The sequence below is a fragment of the Staurois parvus genome, unplaced genomic scaffold (genome assembly GCF_062004578.1).
Source record: "Staurois parvus isolate SC_StPar_1 unplaced genomic scaffold, SC_StPar_1.0 ptg000225l, whole genome shotgun sequence".
Classification (NCBI taxonomy): Eukaryota; Metazoa; Chordata; class Amphibia; order Anura; family Ranidae; genus Staurois; species Staurois parvus.
The window spans coordinates 4,021,520-4,041,794 of NW_028318021.1; the positions used below are offsets into that span (position 1 = coordinate 4,021,520).

Sequence of the window (20,275 nt, forward strand, 5' to 3'; positions counted from 1 at the left end):
TGATGGATGTGTCTGGCTTTGGCAGTTGCCAGGAGAATGGTACTTGTCTGACTGCATTGTGCCAAGTGTAAACTTTGGTGGAGGGGGGATTATGATGTGGGGTTGTTTTTCAGAGGTTGGGATTGGCCCCTTAGTTCCAGTGAAGGGAACTCTTAAGGCATCAGCATACCAAGATATTTTGGACAATTTCATGCTCCCAACTTTGTGGGAACAGTTTGGGGATGGCCCCTTCCTGTTGCAACATGACTGCGCACCAGTGCACAAAGCAAGGTCCATAAAGAAATGGATGAGCGAGTTTGGGGTGGAGGAACTTGACTGGCCTGCCCAGAGTCCTGACCTCAACCCAATAGAACACCTTTGGGATGAATTAGAGTGGAGACTGCACGCCAGGCCTTCTCGTCCGACATCAGTGCATGACCTGACAAATGCGCTTCTGGAAGAATGGTCAAACATTCCCATAGACACACTCCTAAACCTTGTGGACAGCCTTCCCAGAGAAGTTGAAGCTGTTATAGCTGCAAAGGGTGGGGCCAACTCAGTATTATACCCAACGACTAAGACTGGGATGCCATTAAAGTTCATGTGCGTATAAAGGCAGGCCGACCAATACTTTGGGCAATATAGTGTATAGTTTGATAGAAATTAAATTGGTTGTTTAGGTTTGTCCTCACTTTGCATTTACTCTAAGGCCCCCTTCACACTTTGTCTGTTTTTCATCCATTCGTTCATGGAAGAAAAATGGACATCAATGCATCTGTATGGAAAAACGGACATAAAAGGATGATCGTCCATTTACACCAAAGCGCTGAGCAAACTGTTGGCGCTATATAAATCTTGTATAATAATAATAACATCCGTCAACGTCCATTTTTTTAAACGGATCAAAACCCTATTTTGTTCTATTAAAAAGAAACAAAACGGATGAAAAACAGATGTAAACTGACAAACGGTCCATTTCTGCATTGGTAGTGGATGTGAAAAACTGATGTAAAAACTGATGATAAACTGCTGAAAATTTATGTAAACTGAATTGTTCTTTTTTTTTTTTTTTTTTTTTTTAAAACATGACTGAACTGTTGAAACACAGAGTGAGGAAAGTACTGCCGATAACCGCCAAATGTCACAGAGCGGATGCACTGATAATCAGGGCACATATAGAAAAGATTTCATTCTTCTGAAAAGTTAGATTTTTATCAATGTGTCTTCCTTTTTTTTCTTTTTTTTACAGCCACATTTGTATTAATTTAATCTGCCTGGAGATAGTGCATTGTAAATGTTGTATGGAGCTTTAACGGAAGACTCACTCTTCTTTGTGAAAGTCGTAGACTATGGCAGAGATGGTAAGTGTAATAATATTTTATGATGGACATGATTTTGGAAATCTGTGCGGTCATAGCAATACACTATTTGATCCTCTGAATCGCAGCTATTCTCTGTGTCATAGACGGAAACCTTTGTTTGATCACCTCCAGACTGCTAGGTGCCAGGAAGGAATCCATTATTTTCTTCTGTTTGTTTATTTGTTTATGTAATGTTATTTTCTTCTAGGGCATGTAAGGTGTGTCATATCTGTCTAGGGGGAAGGTTTCTGAATATAAATGCTGTGCTGTTTGTTAATAATGTCAGTCCTGTTTTACTCCAACACTGGTTCTGTCTGATGCTTGGGGTAAATTTGCTATATTCTGGTTCCAGAGTAGAGAAGGCTGTAGTTTGGCAGAGCTACCCAGTCGGGGTGTCAAGGCAGTCCGTCATATGTTATGCTAGCAATACACAGCTCAAAATGTGTCCCAATTCCTGCTGAATCAGTTGAAATTCAAGCCATAGGTGGCCCTTTCACCACCAGCTGGCTTGATATCCTTCAGTGTAAAAATCAGAGGGGCCTGGTGGAAAATTGCTGGCTGATAGTGACAGTGTCCTATTAGAGTCAATCACTGCTGGGTATTCAGGCAGCCGCTAGTACAGCAGGTACAGCTAGCCTTAAAAAATGAAAAAAAGCCCCTGCGCTTAGATGGCCCTAACAGTTATAAAGCTGCTAGCACCTACTATGTACCAATAAATACCATAAACTGAAATTATAATAAATGGTGCAGCGCTACTAATAATAAACCAGCAATAAATCCACTCAGACAATGCATGCAAATGAATAAAATAATCGCAACTGCATGAGTGAACCCCCTTGGTGACAGCATAGAATGACATATATCTATCACTGGTGTCAAGACGCAAAAATGACACACACTTAATACGTGACTAAGGGGTGATGTAACAGTCCACTTTGAGCACACAGGTGAGGAACTCTTCATGCAAGTGGATGTGTCATACATGCCAAAAAAAATCCCAAACCAGTCTGAGTGCCCCCTTACCTCCTTGCAATGACCTCAAGGGCCAGCCAGCGTTCAACTAGTATTCAGGCAATCTCCTGCAGATCCCTTCAGTGCGACCGGAATGATAGTAGCTTTAGCCAGACCTCTTCCTGCACTCCACCGCTCTGGCAACACCTCTATCGTCCACTCAGAGACACAAACCAAACAGGCTCCATAGTGCAATATCGTTAAATTTATTGAGTAAAATTAAAATACCCACTTACATGTAGGCAGGCAATCGCAAACATCTTTCAACTGTCCTCCTGACATGCGGCTTCATGGAGTCCCAATATGGCGCGGGCGCCGGAAGTGACGTCACCGCGTTCCAGGAAATGACGATGGACGTACCAACGCGTTGCATCACTAATATCACGTGACTTCATCAGGGTGTTTGCTACTATCATTCCGGTCGCACTGAAGGGATCTGCAGGAGATTGCCTGAATACTAGTTGAACGCTGGCTGGCCCTTGAGGTCATTGCAAGGAGGTGAGGGGGCACTCAGACTGCTTTGGGATTTTTTTTGGCACGTATGACACATCCACATGTATGAAGAGTTCCTCACCTGTGTGCTCAAAGTGGACTGATACACCACCCCTTAGTCATGTATTAAGTGTGTGTCATTTTTGCATCTTGACACCAGTGATAGATATATGTCTATCTATGCTGTCACCAAGGGGGTTCACCCATGCAGTTGCGATTATTTTATTCATTTACATGCATTGTCTGAGTGGATTTATTGCTGGTTTATTATTAGTAGCGCTGCACCATTTATTATAATTACAGCTAGCCTTAGTCTCTTATACTATGTTGTTAAAAGCCTGCCCTTTGCAGGGCTTAAAAGATGAAATTTAGTTACACAGGAAGGTATCAAAGCAGTGACTTCTTCCTTACTGGAAAACTTCACCTGAGACATTACATTTTTTACATTTTGAATAGGGTGTGAAAGGGTTATATAACATTACAAAATGTAATAACATACATTGAGTTATGTGAATGAGCCCCAAGTAAAAGAGGATTTTATATATATATATAAATAAACGTAGTCTGTTAAGCATAAGCACAGTCCACATAGTCAGCTGACCAAAATAGATAAAAGGACAATGTGCAGGACTGTGACCCAGAGAAAACAACTGCTGCAAAAGTGACTGCAGAGCTCAATCTCAACCGCACTTATGCTTATCGGACGACGTTTTCCCGGAAACTGTACAGGTTGTCATAACCTCTGATATTGTACCTCGCAACATGGAAAATAAAGTGGCAACTTCAGTCACAGAAGTACCGGCTAAGCGTCACCAACAATTTGTACTCTTTGAAGCTCAGTAAGATCTGACAGGACTCCATATTACTAACAGCGTGAATGACGAAAGTGAGGCCTCCCACCTGTTAGCTAGGTGTCCCATCACACAGCAGAAGCAAAATAATGTTACAACACTTCCTCTTTCAACAAGAAACACATTGTCACACTTTCACAACTGCAACTCATGTAGTGTTTCCCTTTGTTAGTCTAACCCTTGTGTGCATGTATGTGAGTGTATACTGTGTGTGTGTGTGTGTGTATGTGTGTGTATATATATATATATATAGATATTATTTTTTTTTATATAATTTTTTTTTTAACTGTTACACTCATTCTAACAGAGCAGCAGATTTATTGTAATACATGATAGTGCACTGTGTGTCAAAGCGCTTGTAGCTCATGGAATAAGCACTGGAAAGAAGAGAATGAAGATGAGGAGCACATACTTTGTGTTCATCATCAATATATCATCTATATATTAGGATATCTGTTAACATGGTAGTAAAATTGTTCTGTGAGCCACTGCAATGATAGCACGCTAATCATAATGTATTTATTTACAGTGTAGTTTGTGTTCATACTTAGATTGTACGCCCCTTGAGGGTTAGGGAATGATGTGAATGTACAATATATATGTAAAGCGCTGCGTAAATTGACAGCACTATATTAGTACCTGTAATAAATAAAATAAATAATAATTGCGCAATTGTGATTGCTATTTCAGGTTGAATATAGCCTACCTACGCAAACAGTGGGGGAGCCTTGTACCAGTAAAAGTGATGTGTCTGAGGAAATGGATGTTTCAGAAACGCAATGGGGGTGGTTTTATCTGGCAGAATGTGGAAAATGGCATATGTTTGAGGTATGTATTACTGTTCCTGTGCACTGGTGTTTAAAGCAGACTCCTAACTTTCTGTTTACTCTTCCTCTTCTGCACTGACATCCTAAGAGGTGTTTTCAGCTTTGCCCAGCTCTTGCCTGCTTGAGTACAGATCACATCACCTCTTTTCCAAAACACAAGATGGAGGTATTTTGTAGTCCAGCAGGGGATAATTGGTCAGGGCTGATCAGCACTGTGTGGGATTCCAGTGCAGCAGAGTTGCAAGCTCACTACAAGAAATTATGAGCTTGATAGATTTTTTGACATATTAGCAGGTATTTTTCTGTACTTTAAATTTTGTAAAGAGACAGAACATGAGGAAATGTGTATGCATTGCAGAAATGTTTTAAATGTTTTATTTTTTCCCTCAATGTTTTTTTTCAAAGGGATCTACAAACTAAAATTACAGTTTATTTTGGATTCCTCCTTATAGAAACACAGGGTCTGCCCAGGCTTCACAGGAGTAAAAACACACTGATATGTGTAAAAAAAAAAAAAAAAAAATCTAAACATAAGCTCAAGGAAATGATACATTGTAAAGCGGTAGTAAAGTCAGTAGGAAAAAAAAGGCAATTTTGCAGGTTTAAGTCATAATGTACTTGTGTGCACTTGTGAAATGTAGCCCTCCAGCACTGCGTTGTCACCTCTACCACTGGTCCCAGGCGCTTTCATCTCCTTCCTTCGATGTTTGGGACACAGTGACGTCTCACCTGAACAAGATTCACATCACAGTGGCACACAGTGGGTGCCATAAATGTGGTCTGAGCTGTGCATGCATGTGCAGTTCGGATCACATTACCGCTGATAGGTAAGTAGCTGGTATTCTGCCAGGGGCCTGCTCATGGGAGTTTGCGGCTACCTGCATTCTGGGTCACTGTACAGATACTTGCAAACATGATGGAGGAATGGTGTCAGGTACTTAGGAACTGGAGCATCGGAGAGGCAGGACAGCTGGAAGAAGGAGATTGGCTAGAGGCTGTGAGTACAGAGATGATGCTGTGGAGGCTCAGACTGTGGATACTCCTGGGTTGTAGCGGCAACTGTGAGAGCAGTGAGGATGCAGCAGAGTCTGTGGAGGTGGTTGAGATGCAGAAAAGTCTGTGAGAGTAACTGAGATGCAGCGGGGCTGCATGTGCAGCAGAGATACTGCAGAGTTTGTGGGGGCTGCTGGGGTCCAGAGGAGGCTGGGGATACAGCAGTGAGGCAACAGAGTCCATGGATGTGCCTGAGGTTGCACAGGGCTGTTGGTGCAGCAGAGATGCAGCAGGGGTGCAAGAAGACTGACGATTCTCTGGGGCTTGGTTTGCAGTACTGCAGGTGTTTTGTTTAGGGTTCACAGGTGAATTAAATCTGTAGCTCAGGGGAGTAGGATTATAGAAATGCACTTTGTTAGCTCAGAAATGCCAAAAGGAATGTGTGGACATAATGCTCAAGTGGGTACAGAATATTTTGCTTGTGTTTAAATAGAAAAAACTGTCATGTGACACATCATGTGACTGCGACACTCTGCATAAAACCTGGAACTTCCCTCAGCCTCAGGAGATTGAGCAGGAGCGTGGCAGGTAAGTAACTGTGACACTGAACTTTGTACATCCTCATTATTCAGCACTACCCTATAGAGTCTTTTCCTTTTCTTTACTTTAGTGGGAGATGAAAAAATCTATGAGAGATTATGTCGCAGTGCACCATGCCCAAATACTTGTTCACAAGTAGAATCACTTTTGCTAATTATAATTTTATTTTTATTGAAAACCTACTGCAGGCCAGCCAGTGCAAAGATGACGTTGAATTTTACATCATAAGAGACTGAATCCAATGCTTTCAGTCACAGACTAGATAAGTGAGATAAGAGGATCAGCAGAAAGCAAATATAGCTATACATATATAAATACAAATGATTTAGGTCAGGTTTTAAAGCAAATTTTACCCATAACAACTTATTAAAAAATAATGTTCTTTAGCAAGGAACTTATATTCCACATTAATAATTCTGTTACCAAAATTAATGTGTGCTGTAAATTGCTTCCACCATTGCTCCTGTTTTTTTTTTTTGCTGGAGGCTGCCATTTTGCTGAATCCCAGAGTGCCTGAACAGCAGTAAATCATAAAACAGAACTAAACTCATCAATTTAATGGTTTTAAATAAACAGAGTCACTTATGGAATTGCTAACTGTCACATTTGCTCGTGTCCTCAACCAAACTATCAAAGCATGAAATGGCTGAAGTCATAACTGATCACATGTGCAGCAGCATGGCAGTTGCAGATCAAACAGAAGCAGCTTCCTTGGCTGTAAAGGATAGGAGGGTTTGATTCCACTTTAACGCTGTCAGCAGATCGGCCTCTACAAATTCGGCACAGCCTAAACATAGAGAGCAATTGAGCATGTGCAGAGCGGGGCAAGACAGTGCATTACTGGGTTATAAACAGTAGAGGCACTTATTTTAATGTTTTACATAGCTATACCTGCAAAAGGGGCCAGCCTGAAGTGATCTTGCAGGACTTGATTTTCTGACTAATGTTCTACTTTGTCATTTTTTTTAACATTTAGTTGAATTTTTACAACTGTAATTTAAAAAAAAAAGACTGTAGTCTTCTCTCTTTCTCATCCATTAAGGGACACAGCAATTCTTAGATTGTTATACTGCTGCCTACAGGAGAATTGGACACTAGCATCACAAAAAACAGCCAGCGGAGGATAACCCTGTACACGGTCTTCATGCCTCATTTTCTTGCTTTTATGCTCTGGAGAGTGGACATGACGTCTTCTTCAGCTCTTCTGTTTTCTAATTGTTTGGAAGATTTTTCTACTGTCTACAGCTGCTGGTAGATTCATGCGACATATGTTAAGTCCTGGAAATCTTTCCAGACAGCCAATGAGCATTGGTAGATTCATGCCAGGTATTTTAAATCCATGAATTTTCTCAGGTTTTCACAGTTTTCTTTAAGCAACAGCCCTGAATTTCTAAACATTTTTCCAATCATTTACAACTAGTTGTAGATTCAGGCCGATATAGAAATTCTAAACATTTCCCCACTTAGCTAAACAGCACACATTCACAGTTCATTATCCATGCTGGTGTTGTCTCTTTGACAGTCCTGCTGTCAGCAGTGACTACATGTCTGTGTTCCAGTTCACACAGGATTCCTCTATGTCTGGAGATTTCCTATAGAGTTACTGGTCCAGAGCCGAGGTAGTTTTTTTGTCGCCGTCTCTGCAAATCACTATTGTGTGTTCCAAGCAGGCTTATGCTAGGTTGAGGTTCCTCTGTTTTATATACTGAGGCTACCTATATGGTATTTTCTATAATAGAATCTGTAGGTGAATCGGAACTAAACACATTGATTTAACTGTTTCCCAATACTATCTGTTACAGTTGCTTGTGCCTTCAACCAAACCAGTTTAGCATGGCAGCTTCCTTGGCTGTAAAGGAAGGGGGAATTTAAAGCGGAGTTCCACCCATTTTTAGTAATTTACCTTATTAGATAGTCCCTGTGAAAAGAAGCACAAGTTGGAATTTTTTTTTTTTTATACATACTTTTTATCCTCTGGAAGCCTGCAGTTCCGGTCCCGACCGCCTAGGCGATGATGTAGAAAGGCGATTTGCAAGGTCTCCTGGGATGTCGTTTTCTGTATCCCAGGAGTCCATTGGTTTCCTGTACTAGCGAGACTTGGAAACTGTAAATGACGTGAATGGGTGGTGTTTTGCGCCATTTTACCGGAGTCCATGCTTATAGGACGACGTGTCTGCAGTATCCTGCTGTGCTCTATGCTTGCTTGCAGTGCTGTACAGGTTGCCTGACGGGCGGGAACTTCATCCATCCCCATCATTGCTATGGCAACCTGTACTGTACACGTCGCGCCGAGCATTGTCTGTACTGTGCATGCGCGAGAACGAGTGTTGCATGCTGGGAAAGCCAGCAGTACGAATTCAGGAAATAAAGACCTGCGGGCTTCAGATGCCCACAGCCATCATGGCAACTGCCTGCTTCACAGATCCTGGTAAATATGAACGATTTTCAAAGTAATTACAATGTTTTTAATATTGAATTATTCCAATTCTGAATGATATTCCTAGTCGTGGATCTGCTTTTAAAAATTTTTTTTTTAGGGGGACTGGAACTCCGCTTTAATATGTTTTGAATAGCGAGTTATTTTCTCCTGTATTCTAGTCTGGATTTATGTACTTTGCAATTTGGCCACATGGTGGAGGTATCTCTGGACCTGACTACTAATCCTACTTTTCCCTGAATGATGCAGCTCTAATTAATAAAGGAGCATGCATGTGGGGGAGATTGCAGGGGCGTGCACACAAGATTTTTCCTGCTGAATTAAAGAATGTGGAGTCTCTTCTAACAGGAGCTTGAGTTTTTCAGGCAGTTGATCCTATACAGTCATAACACGTTCCAGCACAACTCACCTGAGATCTCATGTTAGTGCAAACCAGAGAGTAATAGACCCCATTCATCAGTATTTGTGAACACTATTATTATTATTATTATACAGGATTTATATAACGCCAACAGTTTGCGCAGCGCTTTACAATATAAGAGAGACAGTACAATTACAATCCTTTTCAGTACAGAAGGAATAGGAGGGCCCTGCTTGTGGAGCTTACAATCTAAAGGGTCTAAAGGGGACTAGTTTTTTTAAAGCCTCCTCTGGTTGATTGTAAAAGCTGCTGTGTATTTTTATGACTTCGAATGAAGTTGTTCCCATACAGCACCACCACTTCTGAGTGATCAGTGAATTCCTTTCCAATGTTACACTGTAGTTGCTATGATATTGTAGTATATCCTGACATTTAGGGAGTAGTTTGGATATTAACTCTTAGCCTTTTTTTGTTTAGCCTTCACTGCTATCTCTGGCAGAAAGAACGGGGGTTGCTCTGCATCTGCAAGTGAACTGCATGACTTAGTCCCACTTGGCTGTTGTTTGAAGAGGGCTTCTTATGTTCTGCTTTAGCTGCCTACTGGTGAACCACCTTTGACCCATGGGTCACTGATATCCATTTTTTGCAACTCCTCCTCTAAATCCAACACAAGCATCCTGGACGTCTCTGGTTCACTCAGCATCCCTCTGTGGATCTTTTGTAAGGTGTCGATTCTATGTCCCCCCTGAGGGAAGGATCATTCTACTGTTTTCAGTCTGCAGCTATTATTTCCAAATCAGAGAATTTCTCTACTTATTGTGGCTTTATTTCTGCATTCTATTGCTGGCATTCTGTTGTCAGAAGAGTCTTGTTTCCTGATCAGCATCCTGGAGCTTCAGACGATTTGAGTATCTCTGCAACATTGAACCACCCCGCTGGAATGTCATCCATTTTGGATTTAGCCTGATGAGTCAATGAGAGTGACTTGCACCATCCGTTGGGGAGGAGCCAAAAGCCTTGCTAAAGCAAGAGTGGTAGATCGGATTCTGTCCTGGGCAAAACGTCATGTTCTAATTTTGCCAACCATGTGCAATTGGAAGGAAGACTTACTCTGCTTGGAGAACCTGGACCCAAGAAATAGGTCTCTACACTAGAAGAGGTCCAGAACTTGTGTATCCTACTTGTGTAGGGGATGATAGATGTGGACCGCTTGGCCTCCTGGTTCAACAACAAACTGGACAGGTTTTTCTCCAGGTGCAGGAATCCTCTAGCAGAAGAAGTGGAATCTCTGGTGACCTGGTGGGATCAATACACTCTGATCTCTGTATTTCTTCCAATGCACCATTTTATCTCATCTGCTTCACAGGATCAAGATGGAGGGAATTTCAGTGAACTTCTTTGCTCCAGATGTGGTAAGCCCACCTGGTACCATTCCTTACCTATACCCTATGGATTATGTGAGATTGGAAGTGTCTTCTGTTTTAAGAATCAGTGTGCTATCTTGCATTATGGTTGCTGGCTTTAAAAGCATGAGTATTGAAAGTTAGGTTCTGAGGGGGTAGCCCTTCATCTGTGATTATTATGATGCTAAAAGCTAGGTTAGCTGCTGAAGTAAGCTTTCCAACATCGGATGTGGAAAGCTTACTTCACTTACTGTGAGTCTTGGGGCTTCCACCCTATGAGTTTCTCCATGCAATGACACCTCTTGTTCCTGCTGCTGGGCATTCAGCTGTCAGCACTATGAAGGGCTAGGTTTCTATCTTTCTATCTTGTTTCAGAGACCAATGACCCCTCTCCTTGATTAAGCACTTTGTCAGGGGATCTGTCATGTAATTTCCTCAAAAGGAGCTCTGGTTTCCTGTTCCACTATCTCTAGGTAACTCAAGCAAGCTATCATCCATCCAAGCTTATGGTCTTAAGGACCAGCCTCCAACTCTTCTCTCAGTAGCCATCTAGATCGGAGATTGTTTTTTTCCATAATCAAGCAGCTTTTCTCAGCAAGACTAAAACCTGGTCTTCTGTTTTTGATTTTTGAGATTTATCAGGTAGATATTCAGGCCTGATCGGATCCTTGCTTTGGATGTTGGCTTTACGAGCATTTTCTGAAGCCAAAGGCAATTCCCAGTTTATTGTTGTTTTTCTTGGGTCTCTTAGCTTGTGTTTCAGTGTTGCCAACCTCTCTGTTCGGCTGGTGTAGGATGACCTGACAGCTTACGAATTCCAATGGAAGAGGAAAAAAAATGTTGTGTTCATTGTCTAATCCTTTTCTTGGAGCTTTATTGAAGAACACAGATCCCCCTCCTCCCCTTTGTTTTATTTTCTTGCTGTCATGCTACTTTGCTTCAAATGTTGACCAGCACATATTTTTTTTTTTTTTTTTGCCAGTGGCCATTTCACCTGTAGGTGTCAATATAACCTGATACAGATAAAACTAGCACTTATGCAGGACATAGCTGGGTCGAAAATCGGCTGATTTTTTTGTCCGAAAAAAAAATTGGCTGATTTTCGCACCATTAATGGGTTAATTGGCCGGCCGTTTTTCTGGATTTTGGCACATTTTTTTAGTCGGTAAAGTTTGAAAAAAATCGTCCGATTTTGCCAATCGGCCGATTTTCGCAGCAATGATGGTCAAATCGGCCGCTGTTTTTACCAATAAAAAATCTGCGCATGAGCCGTGACCTGCAAAAAAAGAAGAAGAAAAAAAAGAAGAGGAAGAAAAAGAAGAATAAGAATTCCAGTCCGCTATTATATTTGACATGAAAAAGTATTGCAACAATGTATCTATTTGTATCCAAATAAAAACATCTGTATCCGAAATGGATACAAATAGATACAATGTTGCAACCGCTATACTTTTTAATGTCAAATATAATAGTGGAGCTCTCTGCAGGGACAGAGGTAATTAAATGCCTGCCATTGACGGGACGAAAATCGGCCGATTTGTTTTTTGGTCTTTTTTTACCGTTGGTGGCAACGTCGGCCTATTGAACGACCGATTTTTAATTTTTTTGTTAAAAAAACAGCCGGTTTTCGACCCATCTATGGCCTGCATTAGTAGTCAATTGACACAATCTTGATTCTTGCAGACTGGGTGGCATTTTTGTGTCCAGCAGCTGAGTGATTTTTCCAGTGGAACTGATTGTTTGGACATTTGAACACTGAGGATTAACGATTGTGATTATAACCTAATAGTTTAAGAATTCCTATGTCCCTCAATGGACTCCAAGAAAAGGTCTTATTCTTTCGTCTGAATATTCACTTTAGGGAGTTGCAGCAGTTCTCATTGCTACAAGGGCTCCCTGCTTGTTGTTTTTAGGGAGACAACTCTCCATCTATGGTTAGCTTTATTTTTCTTTAAATGCTCTTATTTTGTTTTGTATATTTTAGTCAAGTCCTTCTGAGTATTGCTCAATAACAAGTCAAGAGCTTGAACAGCGTTACAGAGAAAACCCTGATGGCTCAGTAGAATTTGCAACAGTGAAATTCAACTATCGTATAGATTTCACAGGTAAGCCGTATTCTGGAAGAAAAAGATGATTTACAGACGATTACTATAAACACATACTTGTCAATAGCAGAGTGGCCCGAATAAGCATCCTTTACTTGTTTTCCTCACACATCGGCGTATCACCAGTGCAAAATCTGCAGCTTTTGTGGCTTTTATATGAATTTAGCAGCATCAGTATAATAAGAGATTTCATTTGCTGTTACATATTTTAGTGGCTAACCAGAAATAATCGTTCTAATGCAAGGTTTCAGAACAGAAGGAAGTCCCCTATACCTGTAATAATAGAAACAAAAGCACAACAAAATCTAACTACTGTTTCAACAGCAGAGTTTTTTGTTGCATATATTTGCAAATACATGTGTAACAACACAGCTATGTCAGGGCATTTGTGCAATGTGTGCTCCCAAAGTAAGACTAAACTCTGGTTTTAAAAAAAAATCTATTCAAGTATGTATTCTTAACTCAAAAAGTGCCTTCTGTTGCTCTCAGCCTCCTCCAAATCCACAAATTCCTTCCTCTTTTTTTTTTTTAACTTTTGTTATCTGAAGTCTTGTTAGAGGGTGGCTGCATCTGCTTTCTATGGTCACACATTGTGTAGGAGCATAACCACCCTGTCTTGCTCGCTCCCGAGTTGGACTATAGGAATTGTAGTGTGCATAGAGCAATGCACAAGACTGTAACAAACATGCACTGCTTGTTCCAGAAAAAACAGAAAGGAAAGGTTTGGAAGCTCTTGGAGGATGTTATAAGGAGCTTGAAAAATACATTTTGAGAAAGATTTAATACAAATAGATTATGGGGCCATTAAGTAGCGGATGTGTATGGATTATTTTTAGAATATAAGGATAGTGTTTAACCACCGATTTCTGGCAGTAACATACCGTGAGCGAGTGGCAGGTGCAGGCACGATCACATACATGTACATGATCAGTCTCAGTTTGGGGTGCACGCATGTGCGTCCCCTGCTGACCATTGCTGTATTTGGACACAGCATGAGTTTTGGCAGCTGATTTTTACCCAGTGACTTTGGCTGAAGTCAGCTGATTGGCTCTGTGTCCAATCACTCACAGAGTTCTGTGTTTACAGGGAACAGTGGCCTGGTTGTTTCTGCACCCTTGTCAGTCAGTACACCTCCCAGCCAGAATTGGATAGCGCCTGATTGCCTACCACACTATCCCAGACCCTCTATAAATCGCTGATCAGCGTCATTGCTAGTATAACGGCATACCTGTGTAAATTCCTGTGTATATATACACCATAGTTTGTAGATGCTTTAACGTTCACACAAGCCAAATACTATACATATATTAGGTTTTTTTTTACCAAATACATATAGTAGAATACATTTTGGCATAAACTTCTAAAGAAATGTGATATTTTTTTTTTATTCAATATGTTTTATAACAAAAGTAGAAAATATATTTTTTCCCCCAAATTTTCTGGTCTTTTTTCCTTTATATAATAAAAATTAAAAAAAAACAGTAGTGATCAAATACCAGCAAAGGAATTCTCTATTTGTGTGAAAAAATGTGATCTAAATTTCATTTGCGTACAGTGTTGCATGACCGCACAATTGCCAATTAAAGTAGCACAGTGTTGAATAGCAAATAATTGGTCTGGTCATGAAGGGGGTAAAACCTTCCAGAGTGGAGGTGGCTAATGTTACTTTAAAACTATTTTAGAGAGATATCACTTTCATCACATCTTTTCCTGGATAAACCATGAGGGGAAATCTCCCCAAAGAGGTACAAGGGATAGTAAAAGCCCTTCCCTGTCCAAAATAATAGGAATTTTGCCTGCAGTTCTTACATTTCTCATGACTTGAAACATGGCAAAGTAGGGGTAACTGTGGTTTTAGGTCTTCCATTAAAATAAAGAGCATATCTGGTAGTACACATACAGGACTCAATTTGAGGTCCTGATATAAATGAAATATTTGACTTAAATATTATTTTAAAATAATCTTTTTTTGTTATTAAATACTTATTTTTTTGTTGCAGAAATGTGTCAGACCAATTTATGCAGTGGCACAAAACGGCCAGTAAAGAGAGCCCCATTTTCAATCTCTGCATTCAGGTGATCTCAGATAATGCATTTTCTTATTATCATGTTATACAGAACATTATACATATTTACTGTATATTATATCATTTTGACCCTGATTATAATTCTAAATTTACTGTACATAATTTGTATGTTTCCAGTGGGTCAGATCACCCCAAATATAGTTTTTGTCAGTATTGGATGCTGGTAAACTAAATTACTACATGGGATATGTAGAGGGGCATTGCTATTAAGAGCATTCAAACACTGTGCTCCTCAAACACCTGCTTTTGAATGCAAAATGCAGCACATATTTTCATTTGAACTGATTTGCCTGCATAGTAAACAACATATCTCAATAGGACCTGCTATTTCTCAATAAATGCAACACAAGGCAGGTCAAACAAACACATCTTGCACCTTTCATCACTACACTATTGATGTAAATGGAAATCTGCTGGCCTGCATTTGATAGGTGTTACAAACCCTTCATTGTAAGCATTGACTGTCTTCCAATATAGAAAACTTCAATAGTGAGATTTTCCATATCTCCATCCTTGCTGTAGGAAGATGGGGGGTTGGGAGGTGAATAATGGTACACCCCAGTTAAAACTGAAAACTAACATTGAGATATTTATATACCAGGAGCACAGCATACTGCTGAATACTTCATTATTTTATTATGCAGAGGGATTATAAAATCTGTTTTTATTGCTGTCTATACCTCCCGTTAAGGAGATTCATCCTCCCTATTTGTCCTGCTTAACATTATTAGTGAAAGTAAAACAAAACACCAAGTATTGGGTTGTCCCCAGAAAAGTAATAGAGGGGAACCTTCAAATGGGGACACTAGTTCTGGTCACTTGGGGGGTCCCCAAGGAATTCCCTTAATTTGCAGGGATTTCCTCTCACTTCGTGTTTGGCTATGGGACAGGGAATGAAGGGAAATCTCCCCAATGGGACACAGATGGGGGAAACATCTGATAGGGATTATAATCCTCTCTTGCTCTATCCAAAATGAATAAAAAAAAAGTTTTGCTTATAGTTCTACTTTAAATAACTGCAGATGCAGGAAGCAGAGATAGAAGTCATAGAATACTGACTTCCAGAAGTACATTCCTAGTGATCCTTTATGGAGCTGTGTGAGAACTAGTCACTCTCAGGCTCCATGCACACTGGCTTAAAAAACTCTGCTCCTAGAAGATTTTAGTGTTTTGCATGTAGAAGCAACTATTGTTATCCTCTGTGTCCATGCACATTAGGTAGTCTAGAGGCATTTTGTTTAAGCTCAGCATTTAGAGGCAAAAATAATCCCTCTGTTTGTGTTTTTGAGAGCCTTTTTCTGGCAGAAAAAAATGCTAGACACTGGTGTTTCCTACGCAAATGTGCATGGTCCTCACCCTGTTTTTCCCCTCCATCCTCTTTTACCTGTGACACTAGGCTTGCATCAGAATATATATTCACCTGCCCAGTGGATCCAGTATTGCCCTGCTGTGATCCCTTGATTAAGTGTCACAGCCTTGTCCATGCACTGCCATCTTGGTGCACTCGGTTATCAGGAGCCTGGTTTACATTTCCAAGTTCAGGCTGCCAGGCCCCCAATGATGCATGCCAAGCCACCACATAGTGAATGGGCTCCCACAGTCCCGCAGCCTCCTGGGATATCCCCTGACCATATCCCAGGAGGCTGCTGGAATGTAGCACACATTGCTCTCGTTTAGTCGAGAATTGGGGGGAAGGGGGGCGTGGAGGTAGACAGGACCACAGAAAAAAATGTAAAATGATAGAGTGAGCTCAAAACAACAAAAATGATTTGTTTAAAAATAAAGGAGGTGGCCGAGGCACCTTTCCGGGGTGAACATCTGCTTTAATTTGAATTGAGTGAACTTTCCGTTGTTAGAATAGCTGCAGCTTTGTGGAATACATTAGTAGCTTACTGGTTTAGTTCAATTGCTGCACACAATTACTTTCTACATTATTAGGCCCCATGCCACTGCCAGATAATATGAAGGAATTCAAATTTTTAGCCCTTGTATATGATCACTTTTCATCTTTCTCAGCGTGCTGACACCAAGCAAGAATGTACTAGGAAAGGAAACACTCAGACCTACTTTCTTTTCTGTGCCATTTTTGGTGAGGCATTGTTGAAACAGTGACAGACAAAGGATGGCTTTCACTGACTACCAGTGATCTTGAATTGGGGATGAAGCTCCACTCTGAACTAAAATTTAAACAATAATATAAAAGCAATTCTTGCTGCAGTCTTATTTCCTCTGCAATACCTATTCTCTACCACAAGATGTCCTCAGTGTTCTGCGTCTTCTTGGCCAGAATGCAAGTACAGAGATGACAATAATTGTGATGAAATGCTAGTTCAACGCTAGAAGATGCCTTCCTCTGTCCCTAGTCTGAATGCACACTAGTGTAGTATGTAAAGTCTTGCAATTTGGCAATGTGAAAAACACATGCCGCATTTGTGGTGTCATTAATTGTTAACGGTATCTCAAACACGCTATGCAAGAAGTGCAGTTTTCCACACACAAGTAGGTGCAACAAACACAATAAATGCATAGCTAAAACAAATCTGAGCTCAAGAAGGTGTAAGAGCTTCTTTGTTGCATGTAGAGCAGCCTGTGGTAGTGAATGGGCTGCTCTATGTGCAAAGTGGAAAAATGTGCGTGTGCACAATGCCTTACATCACACTGCAGTAGCGTAATTAGGAGATTACTGTTAAGGCGCAGAAAAAGATAGAACATTGTGCTTCACCCAGCCATGGTGGATAAAAATCAACAAGAAAAAGGGGGTAAGGCCCTTGGACAAGAGTCACTGCTCTGGAAGACACATATCATTAAAGGGTTAAGGGTGAACATACTGTTAAGTATACGTAAAAAATCCTATTAACGCTCATGCACTTGGCACTTACATGGGTTTTTCTGTTACAATAGTTATATCTGTGACAATGGATCGATCCCAATGCCATCCCACTGGGAGCATGTGAACAGCACCCAACCTTATCAGGTAGACACTACATGTTCTCTCCATGTACAGTAGCTGCACATTTTCACTTGAGTTACCAGCTAATTACAATGCATAAGGATTATTTTTTCAGCTCATCCCCCTGCTCAAAGTATGCAATGAATATAAGGAAGTAGCTAACCTATTTGGGCAGTCTATGGACCAGAATCGTATCACAAAGATTCTAAGATTACAGAACCTGGATCTGTGGGAATTTTTCTGCAGGTAAGCTTCATTACAGTGCTGCAAAATGTGTGCCACATTAGCCATTAGACGTTTAATGTGGATGTTTCAGCTAAAATTATATATTTATGCCTTATTTATTTCCTCCCCCCCTCCATAATTTATTTATTTATTACAGGTACTTACATAGCGCTGTCAATTTACGTAGTGCTTTACATATATATTGTACATTCACATCGGTCCCTAACCCTCAAGGGACGTACAATCTAAGGTCCTTAACTTACATTCATACATACACATACTAGGGCCAATTTAGACAGGAGCCAATTAAGCTACCAGTATATCTTTGGAGTGTGGGAGGAAACCAGAGCACCTGGAGGAAACCCACGCAGGCACAGGGAGAACATGCAAACTCTAGGCAGGTGGTGCCGTGGTTGTGATTCAAACCGACGACCCGAGTACTGCCAGATGGAAGTGCTAACCATTTAGCCACTGTGCTGCCCTATAATAATAAAGATCTGACATTCTTTATATTGTATGGCTTATAAATATCTTTTTTAATTTTTTTTTTTGTGTGAAACTTAATTTCTCGTCTATGTGAGGGTGATGGTATAGCATACTCGTGCAGCTTCCTGGGATACCTGTATCACATATCCCAAGAGATAGCAGTCCCAGAGAAGGAATCTTTGTGAGCTCTCACTCCAATGCCATGGCACTATATAGCTATATGTCCTAGCACCAGGTCTTTGCTCTATGCATGCACAATGACTGATGCCACATCATAAGGGGACCAGCTGCAAAACCAGGAAGATACAGCCAGCTCCCAATGACAATAAAGAAAGAGAGGTGGTGGCAGAGGTACAGATGTGCAGTAGAGCACAACACAGATTAGAGGACAATGCAGATTTGCTAGACTTGTAATTGTGTTTATTCAGCATTTATCAGTGAAAATATTAAAAGGGGAATTGAGAAAAAAAGAAAAAAAAATTCTGTAAAGGGTGCCTGCAAATTTGCACAGCACCCTCCAAAACTCTCCCATGACAGCCAACTCATAGGCTGCTCTAAAAGGCAAGTGTCAGAACTTACTGCTAAGCCCCCCCTTCATATTCCTAGTGGCCACCATGATGGGAGGTCTCAAAGGAAAGGGGCAGGCAAGAAGCCAAGGGGCGTCTGTTTCAGAAAATATAAAATGTTTCGGTTCTAAATAATTTCCTAGCAAAAGAATGCTGATTCTAACATGTATGTGAAAAATATTAGAATTGGGCAGGACTAATAGTGGTTTAAGAGAACCTGTCATCTGCATATTGCTATCACATAAGGGGCTATTGCAGCCCCTTTGTGATACAAATAACGTTAAGGGACAAAAAAGAAAGTTGAATAAAATAGGAAAAAAAAAATTTAAAGCCACCCGCCCCCACATACATACATGTACAAATGGAAACATGTCAGGTGCACACATATATGGAATCGAGCATATAATATGAAAGTTGAGCAATATTTATAGAGGCATCATTCACTATTAACTCTAAATTGATGGACTTTAAAGGCTTTTAAAGGGTCAACTGTGGAGAATTTTGGGTACTGTAGTTTCTTGCCATTACACAGGCACACGCAGTTTCAAGGCTTGAAGTGTTTGCTGTCTATTCACTCAACACAACCTTTTATATTTTACAAAAAAACTGGGTATTATGTTTGTGCAAAAAAAAATTATTTGAGTGTATTATTTCTGAAAATATGGAATTGATAGTCATTAGCTAAAACATTGCAATTGACATAATTATATTCTTCAGAGTCTCTGCTCTGGGGGTTCAGAGTAATCTTCGGGCCTAAAATGTGGAAAAAAAGTATGGAAAAAAAGCTCTGGAAGTGAAAGGATTATATTAAACAGTATCAGTAAATGTTTGTGGTGTTCTCTGTAGGAAGAAAGCTCAAATGAAAAAGAAGAAAGGAGTGCCTGTAATTGCGGAGGAGATGCTCTTTCATGGTACAAGCAATGAGTTCATCAATGCAATATGCATTCATAATTTTGACTGGCGATTAAACGGTATACATGGCACCGTTTATGGAAAAGGTAAGGCCTGTTCATATCCTTAGCCACTTCAATATCGGACACTTTCCCCCTCTTCCTGCCCCAGGTTCTTTTTCAGAATTCAGCTCTGTCATACTTTGAATGACAATTACTCAGTCTTGTAACACTGTACCCAAAATAAATTTTTATCACCAAAAGATAGAGCTTTCTTTTGGTGATACTTAACCAAACCATACTTATACCACTGTTGTTGTTGTTTTTTTTTCACCTTCTAAACAAAAAATACAGAAAATTTAGAAAAAAAAGGGTTTTCTTAATCTGTTATACCATTTTGCAAATAAATGATTGGCCTTCATGAGTTTAGGCCAAAAATGTATTCTGCTACATTCCTTTTGTAAAAATAACCCAAATCAGTGTTTATTATTTAGTCTGTGTGAATGTTACAGTCTACAAACTATTGTAATATGCTGGATAGGAGCTCACTTGTTCCGGGTGGATGTCATATGACGTCCTCCTCAGAATGCGCCTCACACATACCCCACAGCCCACAATACAGAGTGATCTGTCACCCAGGCTGCTGCTTGC

The 20,275-nt window shown here is 40.4% G+C and overlaps 1 protein-coding gene across 4 annotated transcripts in view; it reads left to right on the top strand.

Annotated features, from left to right (window-relative positions):
• PARP11 (poly(ADP-ribose) polymerase family member 11) overlaps positions 1-20,275 on the top strand; it is a 30,973-nt gene that overhangs the window by 4,426 nt on the left and 6,272 nt on the right. For all 4 annotated transcript variants that reach the window (XM_089679487.1, XM_089679486.1, XM_089679488.1 and 1 more), the window contains 7 exons: positions 1,229-1,340; positions 4,385-4,522; positions 12,300-12,420; positions 14,421-14,496; positions 17,409-17,481; positions 17,573-17,703; positions 19,581-19,732. In XM_089679487.1, the coding sequence (XP_089535613.1) occupies positions 1,329-1,340; positions 4,385-4,522; positions 12,300-12,420; positions 14,421-14,496; positions 17,409-17,481; positions 17,573-17,703; positions 19,581-19,732 (703 nt within the window). In that variant the 5' untranslated portion in view covers positions 1,229-1,328. The remainder of the gene's footprint in view (positions 1-1,228; positions 1,341-4,384; positions 4,523-12,299; positions 12,421-14,420; positions 14,497-17,408; positions 17,482-17,572; positions 17,704-19,580; positions 19,733-20,275) is intronic.